The sequence below is a fragment of the Scyliorhinus canicula genome, chromosome 13 (genome assembly GCF_902713615.1).
Source record: "Scyliorhinus canicula chromosome 13, sScyCan1.1, whole genome shotgun sequence".
Lineage (NCBI taxonomy): Eukaryota > Metazoa > Chordata > Chondrichthyes > Carcharhiniformes > Scyliorhinidae > Scyliorhinus > Scyliorhinus canicula.
In genome coordinates, this window is record NC_052158.1 from 147,934,615 (window position 1) to 147,950,425 (window position 15,811).

Genomic DNA, 15,811 nt, shown 5'->3' on the forward strand with positions numbered 1-15,811 from the left:
AGGAATACTTTAATTGCACATACCACAGCAGAAGAGCAACAAAATGGATGCCCCTACTATAACTTTCTTCCGGTTATATTTTGACCAAGTATGAGCTTTGCAAAATGTTCCTGAGGGAATATATTGTGTCAGGGGATAACAACGTTGAAAATACTATACGAAGAAAGACCAAGACACATCTGCGTATCGAAGTATCCGAGGCAGCACGGTTCCAGAATAATTTGCACTGCTGCCTCACAGTGCCAGGAACCCAGGCTCAATTCTGGCCTTGAGTGACTGCTTGTGCGGAGTTTGCACATTCTCCCCGTGTCTGTCTGGCTTTTCTCCGGGTGCTCTGGTTTCCTCCCACAGTCAAAGATGTGCAGGTGAGGTGGATTGGCCAATGCTGAAGATGTGCCTTGGTGTCCTTGGGATATGCTAGTTTGGGGTAGGGTTGTGGAAATAGGACAGGGGAGTGGGCCTAGGTAGGGTGCTCTTTCAGAACTTTGATGCAGACTTGATGGGCCGAATGGCCTCCTTCTGCACCGTAGGAATTCTATGATTCTAAATGTGTCTCCTGTTACCCCAGCACGATGATAATGGAGTTTTATGATGAATCAAAGCAAACAAATCCTAACAAGTGTTGGACCTCGACAATCAGGTGAGCAAACCACCAGTCGTGGAGAGCTTTATGAACCATAGATTTTATTTATCAAATTGTCTCTGAACCTGTAGTTAACCCAGTGGGCCTGGTGGTACTTTCTTCGTTCTGATTGGAGCCGCCTGGGTTTCTCAAGAAGACGCTTTTCAGTTTGTTGAAAAAAAGCTCCCTGAACTTGTCCCCCAACAGGAAGTAGAAAATGGGGTTGGTGATGGAGTTGAGGAAAGCTATGGGCCTGGTGATAGCGTAAGCAGCCTTGACACCGAGTTTGCTACATTCGGACAGACCGTTGTTCTTCATTCTGGAAGCGATGCGGACATTGCGCATTAGGTGATAAGGGGTGAAGAATAACAAGAAAATGACAATGGCCAAAATGACCAACATAAGGGGCTTTTCCACCTGAACGTTACAACGCTGTTGCTGTATTTTCTGAAGGCCGCGAGCAGTTTCCATGTAAAAGAGAAGCATGACACTGAGTGGGATTAGAAAAGCAAAAACCGTGAGGAACAGGCTGTAAATCAGATTGCAGGTGGCGTCTCCTGAGCTCGCATAATCTAAACACTTGAGGAAGGAGTCGCTTTCTGTGCTGTTGGTAGCATCAGCATGGACGAAAACGAATATCGGCACCAACTCCACTGTCACAAATATCCAAATACCAAGACAGATGACAATGGCGTTCCCCTTCTTCTGAAAGGAGTGAAGCTTCAGTGGCCTCATCACCAGCAGGTACCGGTCAAAACTGATGCAACAGAGAAACAGGATGCTGGTATACATGTTAGTGTGAAGGATGTATCTATTGACGACGCACATTACCTGACCAAACGTCCACACGTTGCCTTTGCCATAATAGACTACCAGCATGGGGAGGGTGCAAATGAAAGCCAAGTCTGAGATGGAAAGATTGAAAAGGTAAATATTGCTGCAACTCCAATCCTTCAGGCAGAATATATAGCCCCAAATCACAGAGAGGTTGCCTATGAGCCCAAAGATAAACTCTATTCCATACATGGTCGGAAGGTAATACTTCTCCAGCTGAGGATTGATGTCAAAACACGTGCCATTCGTTTCCTGGAAGTCAAGAAAAAACAACAGACATAATACGTTAGGGTCATGGAAAAAGGATTCAATAACGTGATAAAAACATCATGTAGTTTTAGAGAAATCCTTTTGATATTAAAGATGGAATGATGTTGAACTACATTTACCATTTCAATGTCTTCATGGTACAATAGCTTCAGCGAATCAGGGGACAATCGGTTCGTTATTACTCAATTGGCAGAATCACGTGAGGCAGGACAATCAGGATCAGTTATGTTCAACAATTGGCCTGACCAAGATAGAGCCATATGGAAAAATAGATGTTTACAGAACAGAAGGAGGCCATTTGACCCATGATTTCTACACCGGCTCTTTGCAGCAATCTACAAACTATGCTGCTTAACTTGTCCTGCAGTTACAGGAGTGCTATCTACTTGATCGAAGTAGGAAATGTGTCCACATGAATTGCTTACTGACTATTTGCTAAGTGTAGTTGGGAAAGCCCATCTGTGTTTCCATGAAGGTTTGACTGGCGATACTTGATCGTCTATGTGTGCGCTTACCAGGCCGAAGCCCACCTCTGCATCTTGTTCGTGCCATTGATGGAATCCTGGTATGAGGTCCTAGAATATGTGTTAGTGGACGATGCTCTGTCAATTAAGTGAATTTCCTCCAGTACAGGAATTAGTAGAATCATTCCAAGCCAGAAATGATCCCTACGGCTTCTTTCTCTATCTGCGCATAATTGCATTCGGCCTTATTCAAGGTCCTGGATGCGAAGGCTATCGGCTTCTCTTCACCTCTGGGCATTATGTGGTAAACCACCGGCCCCCACCTAACCCCATAGGGTGATGCATCACATGCCAGTTGCAGCGGTAAATTTGGATCAAAATGTGTCAGGCTTTCCGACTATAGTGCCTCTTTGGCTTGCACGAATGCTTTCTCACATTGATCAACCCATGTCCACTTTTATTTTGACACAGTAAATAGTTTCAGGGTTTTGGAACGGTAGTCAGATTAGAGATAAATGATAAACCTTCCATCACAATTTAGTAAACTGAAGAAAGAGCGGAGTTGGTTCACATTCTGAGGTGTGGGTGCCCCAGTAACGGCTCTGGTTTTCGAAGGACCTCGGCGTCAATGGTATGATCTAGATATTCAACTGACGACTGGAAAAATTCACATTTGCCTTTATGGACTCTTAATCCATAATCTTCTAATCTTTGGGGTGTGGCGTCTATCTTGCAGAGATGTTTTTCCTAATTTTTCCAGTAACAAAGATGTCATCCAGGTAACTCCGTCTAATCCTCTTAAAATTTAGTCCACAGCTGATTGGAACAAGGTTGGTGAGGGAGTGATGCCAAATGATCCATCTTTTTTATTGAAACAACCGTTTGTGCGTCACAATCATCAAGAGGTGTTGTGATTCCTGATCTACATTCATTTGGAGATAGGTTTGACTGAGATCTATTTTACTGAAGTGTTGGCCTCTCGTCAATCCAGCAAATAGGCCATCAATCAGGGGTAAAGGATCTGCACACAGGACAGGATTAATAGTGACTTTAAAATCTCCACAACCGCATACAGATCCATCTTTTTTCATTTCGGGTCTGATTGTTATGGCAAGTTCAATGCATAACGAGTTCAATTGGCACAACAAATTCAAGGACTCCCGTTCTGACCAGCCTCTATTCTTCCTCTACCTTGGGTCTGATTGCATACAGCACTGACCCAGTCTTTAAGCATCTCACGCCACTTTCTTCCTTGATCTTCAGCTTTACTGAGATATCCTTCATGCTTCCCAGCTCACTGTTGAAGACAATTGCACGTTTCTTCAAGCTTTAGGGTAGACCTGATTCAGAACCTGTCATTCTATGAGATTTACTTTGGCGCAATCTAGCCACGTTCATCCCATTAGTGCTGGATAATTTCCATTGATTATCTGCAAGAACACATCTGCCGTCAGTCCATCTAATTGCACTGTTACAACAACAGATTTCCTCAATGCAATCACTTCACCAGTGCAGGCTTTTAATAATAATAATCTTTTATTGCCACGAGTATGAAGGTACTGTGAAACGTCCCTAGTCGCCACATTCCGCACCTTTTCAGGGAGGCCGGTACGGGAATTGAACCCGCGGTGCTGGCCTTGTTTTGCATTACAAACCAGCTGTCTAGACCACGGAGCTAAACCAGCTTTTAACCCTACCTTTGAGGATTTCAAAGTAATATGTCAGAGTTTTTCTTGATATCCAGTTGCTGGTACCAACAAGACGGCTGCCACAGTGTCCACCTCCATCTTCACCAACTGACCGTCTAAAGGAGTGACCCACTAATGGTTTATTTCACCAGCAATAGCCAGCACCTCTAATGACAGTTCATCTTTGGACTGCGAATCAAATTTCTTCTTACATCCTTTTTTTGTATCATGTGAACGCTTTTTCCATTATTCAGTTTTCCATTTGATTTATTCAGCTCATGCTTTTTTAAAAATAAATTTAGAGTGCCCAATTCTTTTCTTTTGCCAATTAAGGGGCAATTCAGCACGGCCAATTCACCGACCCGGCACATCTTTTTTGGGTTGTGGAGGTGAGACCCATGCAGGCACGGGGCGAATGAAAAAACTCCACATGGACACTAACCCAAGGCCGGGATTGAACCCCGGGTCCTCAGTGCCGCGAGGCAAGCTCTTGCTTTTTGAAAAGTTTACCTGAAGCTTGTTTCCCTTTCCAACAAGCGCGCTCAATGTGGTCCTTTCTGCCACAATTTCTGCACATGATGTCTTTGCTCCAACCATCTGCTGCTGAGTGCCCGGTTCTAGCACACCTACGGCGAGTACGAGTCTGTATCTGTGTTCGTGTTTCGGCGGCATCTTGAGAATTCTTGTGCTCAACCTCAAGTATTGAGCTTCCTTGGCTGCTAATTCCATGGATACAACAACTTCCAAAGCTTTCGTTCAGGTCAGGTTACTTTTGATTAACCGCTTTTGAATAGCTTCGCTCTTTAAACCACAGACTAATCTATCTCTGATGGTATCATTTAACACATCTCCAAATTTCCAGTGTTCAGCCAGTCTTTTCAGGGTAGCTACCAACTGTGCAATCAATTCACCCTTTTCTTGGTTGTGCTCATGAAACCTGAATCTTTTTGTGATAAATGAAGGTTTTGGTGAATAGTGGCCCTACAATATTTCCATTATTGCATTGTGGGTTTTTGTGCCTGCTTTCCTGACCGTACCAATCTTGTTCGCTCGAACAAAATAGTTGAATCTCTCTATATATAAGCTGAATTGCTCTGTAATACAGCAAACCGCCCCACAGAGCCAAATATTCTCACCAGTTTTCACAAATGAAGGAATTGTATGTCCAAGATATGCTACAATTGTTCAGCACTACCTTTCTTCCTTTCTCCCCAAAACAAGGCAAACATGGGCCGGGATTCTCCCCTACCCGGCGAGAACCACTCCGGCATCGGGCCTCCCCAAAAGGTGTGGAATTCTCCGCACCTTTAGGGGCTAGGCCCGCGCCGGACTGGCTCCCGCTCCGCCGATTGGCGGCAATGGCCTTTTGCGCCCCGCCGACAGGCGTCAGGGCTGGCTGAAAGGCCTTCGCCGGTCGGCATGAGTCGCGCATGTGCCGGAGCATCAGCGGCCGCTGACATCACCCCGGCACATGCGCGGTGGAGGGGGTCTCTTCCGCCTCCGACATGGTGGAGGCCGTGGCGGCGGCGGAAGAAAAAGAGTGTCCTCACGGCACAGGCATGCCCGCCGATCGGTGGGCCCCGATCGCAGGCCAGGCCACCGTGGGGGCACCCCTCGGGGTCAGATCGCCCCGTGCCCCCCCAGGACCCCAGGGCCCGCTTGCGCCGCCTGCTCCTGCCGGCACCAGAGGTGGTTTAAACCACGTCGGCAGGATTGGCCTGACAGCGGTGGGACTTCGGCCCATCGCGGGCTGGAGAATCACCGCGGGGGGCCCACCGACCAGCGCGGCGTGATTCCCGCCCCCGCCGATTCCCGGGCGGCGGAGAATTCTGGCCACGGTGGGGGCGGGATTTACGCCGGCCCCGGGCGATTCTCCGACCCTGCGGTGGGTCGGAGAATTTCGGCCATGAGCTCAGCCTGTTTTCCTTTCGTGTTTTACTACACCCCCAGCTCTAAATGTGTTGTAATCCTCACGGCTGCCGAGTTCATTTTGGGCAGAGCACGTGGCGGGCTTCTTTTCAAAGTTGTTTTCCCCGGATTCCTCGATGACTTTTCAGTTACTCAAGTGGCCGTAACAGTTGTTTGGCTCCCCCATTGTCAGCTGTCTCAGCAACAACTTTTATTATTTATTTTCCGGTATGCCTATCATGTCGTCAGTTCTTATGTGGTGAAAATTTAAAATTAAGTCTGCAGACTTCAAAAGTGCAAATAATTGAAGATTTTTATTAGAAGATGTTGCCACTATAGGCTGTTATGTTACACTGACTGCCTGCCTGCACAAATGACCAATGATGTCAATTGACCGGACTCTTAAATTACACCTGTACTCCTGCAAGGCTGCTTGTAAGAAAGTACTAGAAATAGCATGAATACATAACAGTCTACAGTTCAGAAGTTTTCAGGGCTCCTTTCATGTGTCCTTTCTATACTGACCACCTTGATGGTCCGAGAAGCAGCTCTCACAGATCTCTTGGGGTTTATGTGGTCAACCATGCAAGATACATGACCTGACTGGAAGCTGAATTTCCTGGAGGGCGGTCTCCATGCTGTTTAGCCCAACACAATGAAGGACCTCATTGCTAATTAGTTTTGCCCTGTCGTCAAATTTTCATGACCTTGGGTGTCTTAGGTGGCAACATTCCACAGCTTTGATGTGACACCTACAGCAGACCCAGGATTCTGAACCTATGGCAGGGCGGCAATGACCTGGTCATGTTTGATTTTGGTCTTCAGCTCAATGTCATGCTGCTTCCAGACATGATCATGCTGTTGGCATTTGGCAGAACCTATCTCCTGGCCCTGTGCAGGAATATATTCATCAATAGTGGCATCAAACTGTCATGGTATGAGAATCTGAGAGTGGTGCATTTCTGGTCTTTCATTCCACGTGCCTGGTTCTGGCTGAAACATGACCTTCGTCTTTGAGACGCTGGGGTCAGAGGCCAAAGGTTTCCAGCAGCAGTCGAGAATTTGTTTGTCGAGAACTGGAGGCCTTCTTTGTTGCGCACAGCTAGTACACAGTAATTTACACGTGAAGCTCTCTGATTACTGCCTCTGTGATTATGGTGGAGACACACGGTCTGGAGAGGCTGCAGCAAATGTTGAAGTCTGCAGGCATTCCTCCGGTAGTATTCCTTGAGCATTGCATCAAAGAAGAGATTGAACAGTTCAGAGTTTTGATGCATCCTTGCTTTACGCCATAGTTTACTGCAAGGGCATCAGACATCTCAGCACAGGCACCAACACGTCCAACCATGCATCAGGCACAGGATTTTGATAAACCTGTTTGGACATTGTAGCTTGGGGAGCAAATACCATAGACCAGGTCGATGGTCAAAAGCTTGAGTTAAGTTTATGAATAGCACGTATAGATACTGACGCTGTTCTCTCAATTTTTGTGTCTGACTTTCAAAACAATATCGCCTGTCCCATGGTTAGCCCTAAGACCACACTGTGATCCCGGGAGCCCCAGTATATGGTCCAATAAGATCTTTGTGAAGAACTTTCCTATGATTCAGAGAAGACTTATTCCTCTTATTTGCGTCAATGGCGTAGCACTGAATTAAGTGCAATGCCAATGAAAATAGATGGACGTAACTGAACAGGCGGAATGCCTTTCCCCATCCATATCTATCTCTTCATTTAAACATTTATTAAATGGGAAACATGCATATTGAAAGAGTTAATTATTCGACCTAATGAAGATAGTAAATCATTACTTCAGTGCTGAAGTTGGAATGTACAATATATGTTATCTTACCATATTGGGATGTCAGTCTCCCCCCCCCCGACCAGGTTTGAAGTTGTGAGGTTGAAAATGTATCGTGCAGTGGATAGACCGCACCTCGTCTACCACCCCCGATTTACAAAATAAAGCTCTTGGCCTGGATTTTCCCAATCTCCGGGAGGATATGCCATAAATTTGGTATTCTGAAAAACGAAAGGAACCAGATTCAATTAAGTGAAATGAAAGCTTTCTTCTGACAAGGAGGTGCAAATAAAAGTGTGAAGCGATTGAGAATTGAATTGTTTGCTCAACCGCTCTTTTCTCGCATTTATTCCAGATGAACTAACACAAGGGCAGAGGGTACAATTAACCAACAGTTTAGTCACAAACATTATTGTCACTGGTATTGCTTCTAAGAAAGAAACAAACTTTCACTGAGATAATGCCCATTACAAATTCAGAACGTCCTGAAATGCTTCACAACATTTAATTCTAGTCATAGTTATTGTATTAATTGAGCTCCCCGTGTGTCTCGTGAACTACGAACTCCCTCTCTGCTGGGCGGGGGCCTAGCAGCTGGAACGCTGGAGCCAGATATCTAAAGGCCGGTCAGGATTGGGACCGTCATGATTGGTAGCCCCAGTTGGTATTTATGAACTATATATTGCGATGCGGCCTTTTGTCTGCCAAAACAAACCTTCATTATTTAACTTTCTCCATACTCCTGAGGATAGGGTAGCACAGTAGCACAAGTGAATTACACTGTGGCTTCACAGCGCCAGGGTCCCAGGTTCGATTCCCCGCTGGGGCACTGCCTGTGCGGAGTCTGCACATTCTCCCCGTGTCTATGTGGGTTTCCTCCGGGTGCTCCGGTTTCTTCCCACAGTCGAACGAGGTGCAGGTTAGGTGGATTGGCCATGCTGATACTAGATTAGTGACCAAAAAGGTTAGAAGGGGTTACAGGGTTATGGGGACGTACATGGCAACCAATGATTGATCGTGACAACAGCAGTGGACAAAATTTTCCGTCCGTACTCGACGGTGGGATTTTCCACCCCCTCTGATGGTAACCGCCCCCCCCCCCCCCTCCCCCCCCCGCCCCCTCCAGTCTCGTGAATCTCCCAGCAGCGAAAAGTTCGAACAATGGGTAAACCCATTGACAGAAGCTGGACCAGGAGATCTCGCCATCAGTCAATGGGGGGGCAACGTCTTCTGCTGCAGAACACACTGCGGCGGGGGAGCGAAAATCCCAGCTAATGTCTATTTATACAGTACCTTTAAAGTAGTATAGTGTCCCAAAGTGCTTTGGAGGAGTGAAAGCCAAATTTGATGCCAAACCACATATTAGGACAGATGGCCAAAATTCTCTTAAAGAGAAAGTTGGGACGATGTGTCTTAAAGGTGGAAAGAGAGTTAGAGACCCAATAGGAAAATACAGTTCTGACTATAGAATTCATAGAATCATGGAATTCACAATGCAGAAGGAGGACATTCGGCCCATCAAGTCTGCACCAGCCCTTGGAAAGGACACCCTACCCAAGCCCACGCCTCCACCCCATCCCCGTAACCCAGAAACTCCACCCCACCTTTTTTGGACACTAAGGGCAATTTAGAATGGCTAATCCACCTAACCTGCACATCTTTGGACTGTGGGAGGAAACCAGAGCACCCGGAGGAAACCCACGTGATGCACTATCAATTACGACGAGACGAGAGTAGAGAGTAATCAAGGCTTTATTACGCAGAGATGTGGAGCCTCCCGCAGCTGCTGCCGAAATGGCTGCAGCTCGGAGAGCCCACATATTTATACTCCGCCTACTGGGTGGAGCCAGCAGGCAGGGATCTACCCCCGTACCTGTAGTACAGGGGCCTTACCGTAATACCCTCGTATGCAGTATACACAATACAACAGTGGTGACTACCACACCAGGCAGGCACGGGCAGAACGTGCAGACTCCGCACAGACTGACCCAAGCCGGGAATTGAACCTGTGACCTTGGAGATGTGAAGCAACTGTGCTAACCTATGTGCTACCGTGCTGCCCCTTAATTGTCTTATTTGCCTGTTTGACTGTTTTTTTTCCCCCTTCTGGGGAGTTAGATGGATTTAGGGAGTGAGTTCCAGAGGTAGGGCCTAGGCAGCAGACAGCATGGCCAACACGGAGGGAACAATCAACATCACGGAATGAACATCATAAAGCCAGGACGAGAGGAGCACAGACGGTTGTGTTGTGGTAAGGTCACTGAAAGGCTAACAACCTGGGGGCATAGGTTTAACTGGTGGAATTGAAATTCCGTAAATAAAATCTGTGATTGGAAGCTGTCCTGAAGAACGGTGACCATGAATTGAATGCCATAAAAACCCACTTCGTTCACTAATACCCTTTTTGGAAAAAATCTGCCATCCTTATCTGGTTTGGCCTACGCGTGACTCCAAATCCACAGCAACTGGTAGTGGGCCACCCAGTTCATGGGCTATTCGAGATGGGCAGCGAATGCCAACCTTGTCAGTGACACCCACATTGTATTCATCCATTTTCTCAAAACGTGTAGGGGATGGGGAGATTTTAATTCATTCATGCCATGTGGGCATTGCAGGCTGGGCCAGCATTTATTGCCCATCCCTAATTGTTCTTGAGGTAGTCTGAAGTCACATGTACACCTGACCAGGTAAGGAGGACAGATTTCCTTGCCTAATGGACATTAGTGACCCAGGTGGGTTATTACAACAATGGCTTCATGGTCATCATTAGGCTTGTAATCCACAATTTTTTTTATTGAATTCAAATTTCACTAACGGCAGCGGTGGGATTTGAACTTGTGTCCCCAGAGCATTATTCTGAGCCTCTGGTTTACCAGTCCAGTGACAATACCATTATGCCACCGCCTCCCCTATAGAGAGTGGGAACGGCTAGGTAACATTGCTTTCCCAGAAACCAACATGTTAATGCACAGGGGTAATGGTGGAAAGGAACATTGTGTGAGCAAGGACATGGGCAGCAGAGATCAGGATGATGTCAAGTTTGTGAAGGGGTCAAGTGTGAGAAGCCAACCAATAGTGTGTTGGAATAGTCAAGTCTAGAGATAACAATGGCTTGAATAACATTTTCAGTGACAGATGAGCTGAGGCAGGACAAAGTCGGGTGTGTGATGTGACCTTGGTGATGGTCTGGATGAGTGCTCAGGAGTTCATGTTGGGGTCAAATATGACACCGAGGACCTGTTCAACCTCTGACCTTAGCCAGCGTTGGGAGCAGTCATCGAGGAGCAGAGTTTGGAGCTCCGGAAACAGAGGACAATGAATTAAAATTGTTTGAGCTCAGAAAGGTTGAAGAATACTTTTATTGTGGTGTTTAAAATGAGAAAGGAATTTGATAGGGAAGATACAGGGCGGGATTCTCCGATGCCCCTGCTGGGTGGGAGAATTGCCGGGGGGCAGCGTGAAGATTCGGCGGGGGCGGGATCCCCGGCATGCGCAGGGATGACGTCAGTGCCCTCCCCCCCGCGATTCTCCAGCCCGCAATGGGCCGAAGTCCCACTGGTTCTTTGCCACTCCCGCCGGCATAGATCAGACTCGGTCCCTTACCGGCGGGACCTGGCGGCACGGGCCGGCTCCGGGGTCCTGGGGGTGGGCGGGGGGGCGATCTGGCCCCGGGGGGTTGCCCCCAGGTGGCCTGGCCCACGATCGGGGCCCACCGATCCGAGGGCAGGCCTGTGGCGTGGGAGCACTCTTTTCCTACGCATCGGCCGTGTCAGCCTCCGCCATGGCCGACGTGTAGGTGACCCCCCCACCACGCATGCGTGGGGATGACGTCAGCAGCTGCTGATGCTCCCGCACAGGCGCGGACTCTTGCTGGCCGGTGGACTCCCTTCAGCCCCGGCTGGCACGGCGCCAAAGGCCTTCCGCGCCAGCCGGCGGGGCGCAAACCACTCCGGTGCTGGCCTAGCCCCTGAAGGTGCGGAGGAGTCCGCACCTTTAGGACAAGCCGACCTCCCCCTCTCCGGGCCTTCTCCCGCCGGCTAGGCCGCCGCCGGAGGGCCTGGGGGAGGGTTGGCCAACGCCGGAGTAGTTCACGCCACTCCATCCCACCGGGACCCCCCCCGCCCCACCGGATACGGGAGAATCCTGCTCACAGAGTTACTATTCCCTCTTGTATTGAAATGCAGAAGAAGAATGGCACATAAACCATTCAAATTAAATCAGGAAGCACATAGGGGCGAGGAAAGGAGAAGTGAGTTCTAATCCACAACATTAGTGGGTGAATTGTGCTTCCCTGTCATTCACTTTATTAAAATATTAACCCCCCCCCCCCCCCCCCCTCCATTGAGTGTCACATTCCTGGATTTACGCTGTGAATAGGAATTGATCTCACAGCAGCGGCTCAGGTTAGTAATTCAGGTTACAGGGGGATTATTAAACTTTGATTTATTTTCTGGCAGTACTTCACACCCAGGTGGCCCAGAAGAAGCGACTGAAGCTGTGAAATCTCAATCAACTTTTGGCACAGTAGCTAGCATTCCTGTCTCTAAGCCAGTAACTCTACAGTCAAGTCTCGCCTCAAGGGTTCGATGGTCAAGAAATGTGTGTTCATAATGCGGCCAAGAAGCTCGAGCATTGATCCTTCAGACACACACACACACACCAGTTGGTGTGCGGGACATAGGTAGGTGGTAAGATTAGGAGAGATTCCTGTGATCTCTGTTATCTTTGACTGGATGTCTTGAATGCGTGTTGAACAAAGAATATCACGGTAAGTAAATTAAAAAAGCTGATTTGTTAACACTACTTAAATAAGATTTGAACGTATTCCTAATTATAAGGTTGTGAAAATAAACTATGCTATCTTTAACTACAGAACCCTCAAGTACAGAACTATTCTATCTCATGCCTAAACAGCTTCTCCAAGAATCAAGGGTCGTCACATGATGTATATGTGACTGCTCTTGATCACCATCTGGTGGTAAGACGTATTTACATGAAATTTTGAACTCTTTTATAATAATAATTATTATAATTGCTTATTGTCACAAGTAGGCTTCAATGAAGTTACTGTGAAAAGCCCCTAGTCGCCACATTCCGGCACCTGTTCGGGGAGGCCGGTACGGGAATTGAACCCGCGCTGCTGGCCTTGTTCTGCATTACAAGCCAGCTGTGTAGCCCACTGTGCTAAACCAGCCCCTATCAATGTGCATATTGTTACAATTTCTTAGTCAGCCATGTGATAGAAAGAAGGGGCTGGATTCTCCAATTTTGAGGTTATGTCCGGAGGAAGTGTCTAGTTTTACGATGAAAAAAGTCGACACGACTCCTGCACCGATGCTCCGCCCAGTGGGGGGGGCTAGTAGCCTTGCCACGTACCTGCAGATATGGATGGAGCATTGCCGGGTCCGTGGCCGTGCATGTACGAGGTGGCAACTTGCAACGGCTACGCCGTGCAACATGGCATTGGCCTCGTGCAGACCCGGCCTGCTTGATAGTGCCCCCCTGTAACCCCCATCGCCAAAGCCCACCCAGACATCAGAATTGCTCCCCACCCCGACTGTGACAGCGCTGGGCACAGTCCGCAGCCGCCACACAAGGTCCCCGAAAACTGTGAGGACATGCGACTGCCCGCGTTGGGAAGTCGGCCCATCACGGGCGAAGCATCGGGGGAGGGCCTCAGGTGATGTCCTGAGGCTGTCCCAATGGCGGGTACTCAGCGATTATGCCATTTTTGAGGGGGCAGAGCATCCGAAAAACGGTGTCACCCCCGATATTGGTGTAAAAACTGATTCTCCAGCCAATCGGCAAATGCGATTTTGGCATCGGCAATCAGAAAATCCAGTCCAAGGCTAGAGCCTCCATCACTATCCATGTCTCCTGACTACAGCAGGCATGCTAAGGTGCATGGTGCCACCTTGGATCGCATTGGTGAATTGTGACACAGCGTCACCAATCTTACTCCCAACAGGCAGTAACTTGTCCAGAGAAACTCCTTGATAACTAGCCCATGCCAAATTTGTTGGGAAAGTTTGCGCTGCCGGCACTTATTATTGAGAATGATTTTGAGGTTAGTCCAATTCATTTCAAGTGGGATGGATCCTCCACGCGCATTGAGTTCCCCATTGTCTGAACATAATGGGTTTTGTGCCGTTGAACTGAAAGGACGTATTGTCGTATTGACCTCTTGCTAATCTGTCACCTTTGTTATAGCATTGGTGGCCCGGCTTTTCATTGTTTACAAAAACTGAACTGAAACTGAGCTGAACTGTGCCGGGGTTTGAACGCTACTTGGCAGACAAATTGTTCAGTCTTTTTAACCATTGCAATCCCATTGTATCTGGATCTAGCTTTTCCAGCTGATTGTGCCAATTGTTCTCCTGCGCTCAACTGAAGAAGGCCACTATTTGTTAAATAAATGCATTTTTTTTAAAATGGAAGTTGGATGAACACCTAACCCGGGCTGCCCACCTGACCCGGGCTGCCCACCTGACCCGGGCTGCCCACCTAACCCGGGCTGCCCACCTGACCCGGGCTGCCCACCTGACCCAGGCTGCCCACCTGACCCGGGCTGCCCACCTGACCTGACTGCCTAACTGACCCGGCTGCCCTCCTAATCTGGCTGCCCACCTGACCCGGGCTGCCCACCTGACCCGGGCTGCCCACCTGACCCGGGCTGCCCACCTAACCCGGGCTGCCCACCTGACCCGGGCTGCCCACCTGACCCAGGCTGCCCACCTGACCCGGGCTGCCCACCTGACCTGACTGCCTAACTGACCCGGCTGCCCTCCTAATCTGGCTGTCCACCTAATCCAGGCTACCCACCTGACCCGGGCTGCCCACCTGACCCAGGCTGCCTACCTGATCCGGGCTGCCCACCTGACCCAGGCTGCCCACCTAACCCGGGCTGCCCACCTGACCCGGGCTGCCCACCTAACCCAGGCTGCCCACCTGACCCGGGCTGCCCACCTGACCCGGGCTGCCCACCTAACCCGGGCTGCCCACCTGACCTGGGCTGCCCACCTGACCCAGGCTGCCCACCTGACCCGGGCTGCCCACCTGACCCGGGCTGCCCACCTAACCCGGGCTGCCCACCTGACCCGGGCTGCCTACCTAACCCGGGCTGCCCACCTGATCCAGGCTGCCTAACTGACCCGGCTGCCTACCTAATCCGGGCTGCCCACCTGACCTGGGCTGCCCACTTGACCCGACTGCCCTCCTAATCCTGGTTGCCCACCTAATCCGGGCTGCCTACCTAATCCGGGCTGCCTACCTAATCCGGGCTGCCCACCTGACCCGGGCTGCCCACCTGACGTGATCCAACTTCTAAGTTGTTTTTCCCAAATGCTGATTACTCACCTGCACTGAAGGAGGGGATAATCCCATCGTGGTCTCCCTGAACCCTTCTCTAAATTGTGTAAAACAACATGAGTGCTGCGAAGGGTTTCCTCCTTCAGGTGGCAAAGATCCCGTTCAGTTTATGCGAACTGGAGAAATGTGAAGGTGAAGCTAGTGGTCAGACTCAGAACCTTCTGTATCAGGACTCATCTGCAGCCGGAGCTATTGGTCTACCCCCAAGCATCTAGACCTGACTGCCCTCTTGGCCTGACTATCAGTTATCCACTCATTAACTTACACTCCTTCAGGGAAAGACTTGAGGGGTAGTGTTGACCCCAATGCAGAATTTGTGGACTTTCACAATAGCAAAATGGGCGCCACACCTGGACCGATTCTGCTGCTGCTAAGGGGCTAGCACCTGCGCCACGTGGAACACAATTGAGTCTAATGAGAAATGCCGGATTGACACTCAGGAGGCCGACAAGCTGCAGCCGTATATACACCCTTCACTCCCCACACACACACCATTCCAGCCAATAAGATGGCAGGGAGGATAGCAGCCCCGACATTTACCCATGCCGAACTGGAGACCCTCTTGGATGCGGTAGAGGAGGGTTGGATGACCCTGTAACCCGGCCCGTGAAGGAGGCTGCCAGCCACCGTTCACTGTGCCTGGGCACAGGTGGCAGAGGCTGTCAGCGGCGTGAACAACACCATCCGGACCGGACCAGTCGGCAGTGGCGTAAAAATTGTACAGCCTCCTCAGGCCAGGATGAGTAGGCAGCATTGTGCCTCCGGCACTAACCCCCGTAACCCGACCCCCCCCACCCCTCACCCGGCCGAACCCCCATCCCGCACCACATGCCGGCCACCATGGCCGGGTGCCCTG

At 49.5% G+C, this 15,811-nt stretch overlaps 1 protein-coding gene across 3 annotated transcripts in view; it reads right to left on the minus strand.

Moving 5' to 3' along the window:
• Positions 1-663: 663 nt before the first annotated feature.
• LOC119976406 (succinate receptor 1-like) overlaps positions 664-15,811 on the minus strand; it is a 42,216-nt gene continuing 27,068 nt past the window's right edge. For all 3 annotated transcript variants that reach the window (XM_038816931.1, XM_038816933.1, XM_038816932.1), the window contains exons 2-3: positions 7,639-7,808; positions 664-1,708 (exon numbers count right to left, since the gene is read on the minus strand). In XM_038816931.1, the coding sequence (XP_038672859.1) occupies positions 692-1,708; positions 7,639-7,641 (1,020 nt within the window). In that variant the 5' untranslated portion in view covers positions 7,642-7,808 and the 3' untranslated portion in view covers positions 664-691. The remainder of the gene's footprint in view (positions 1,709-7,638; positions 7,809-15,811) is intronic.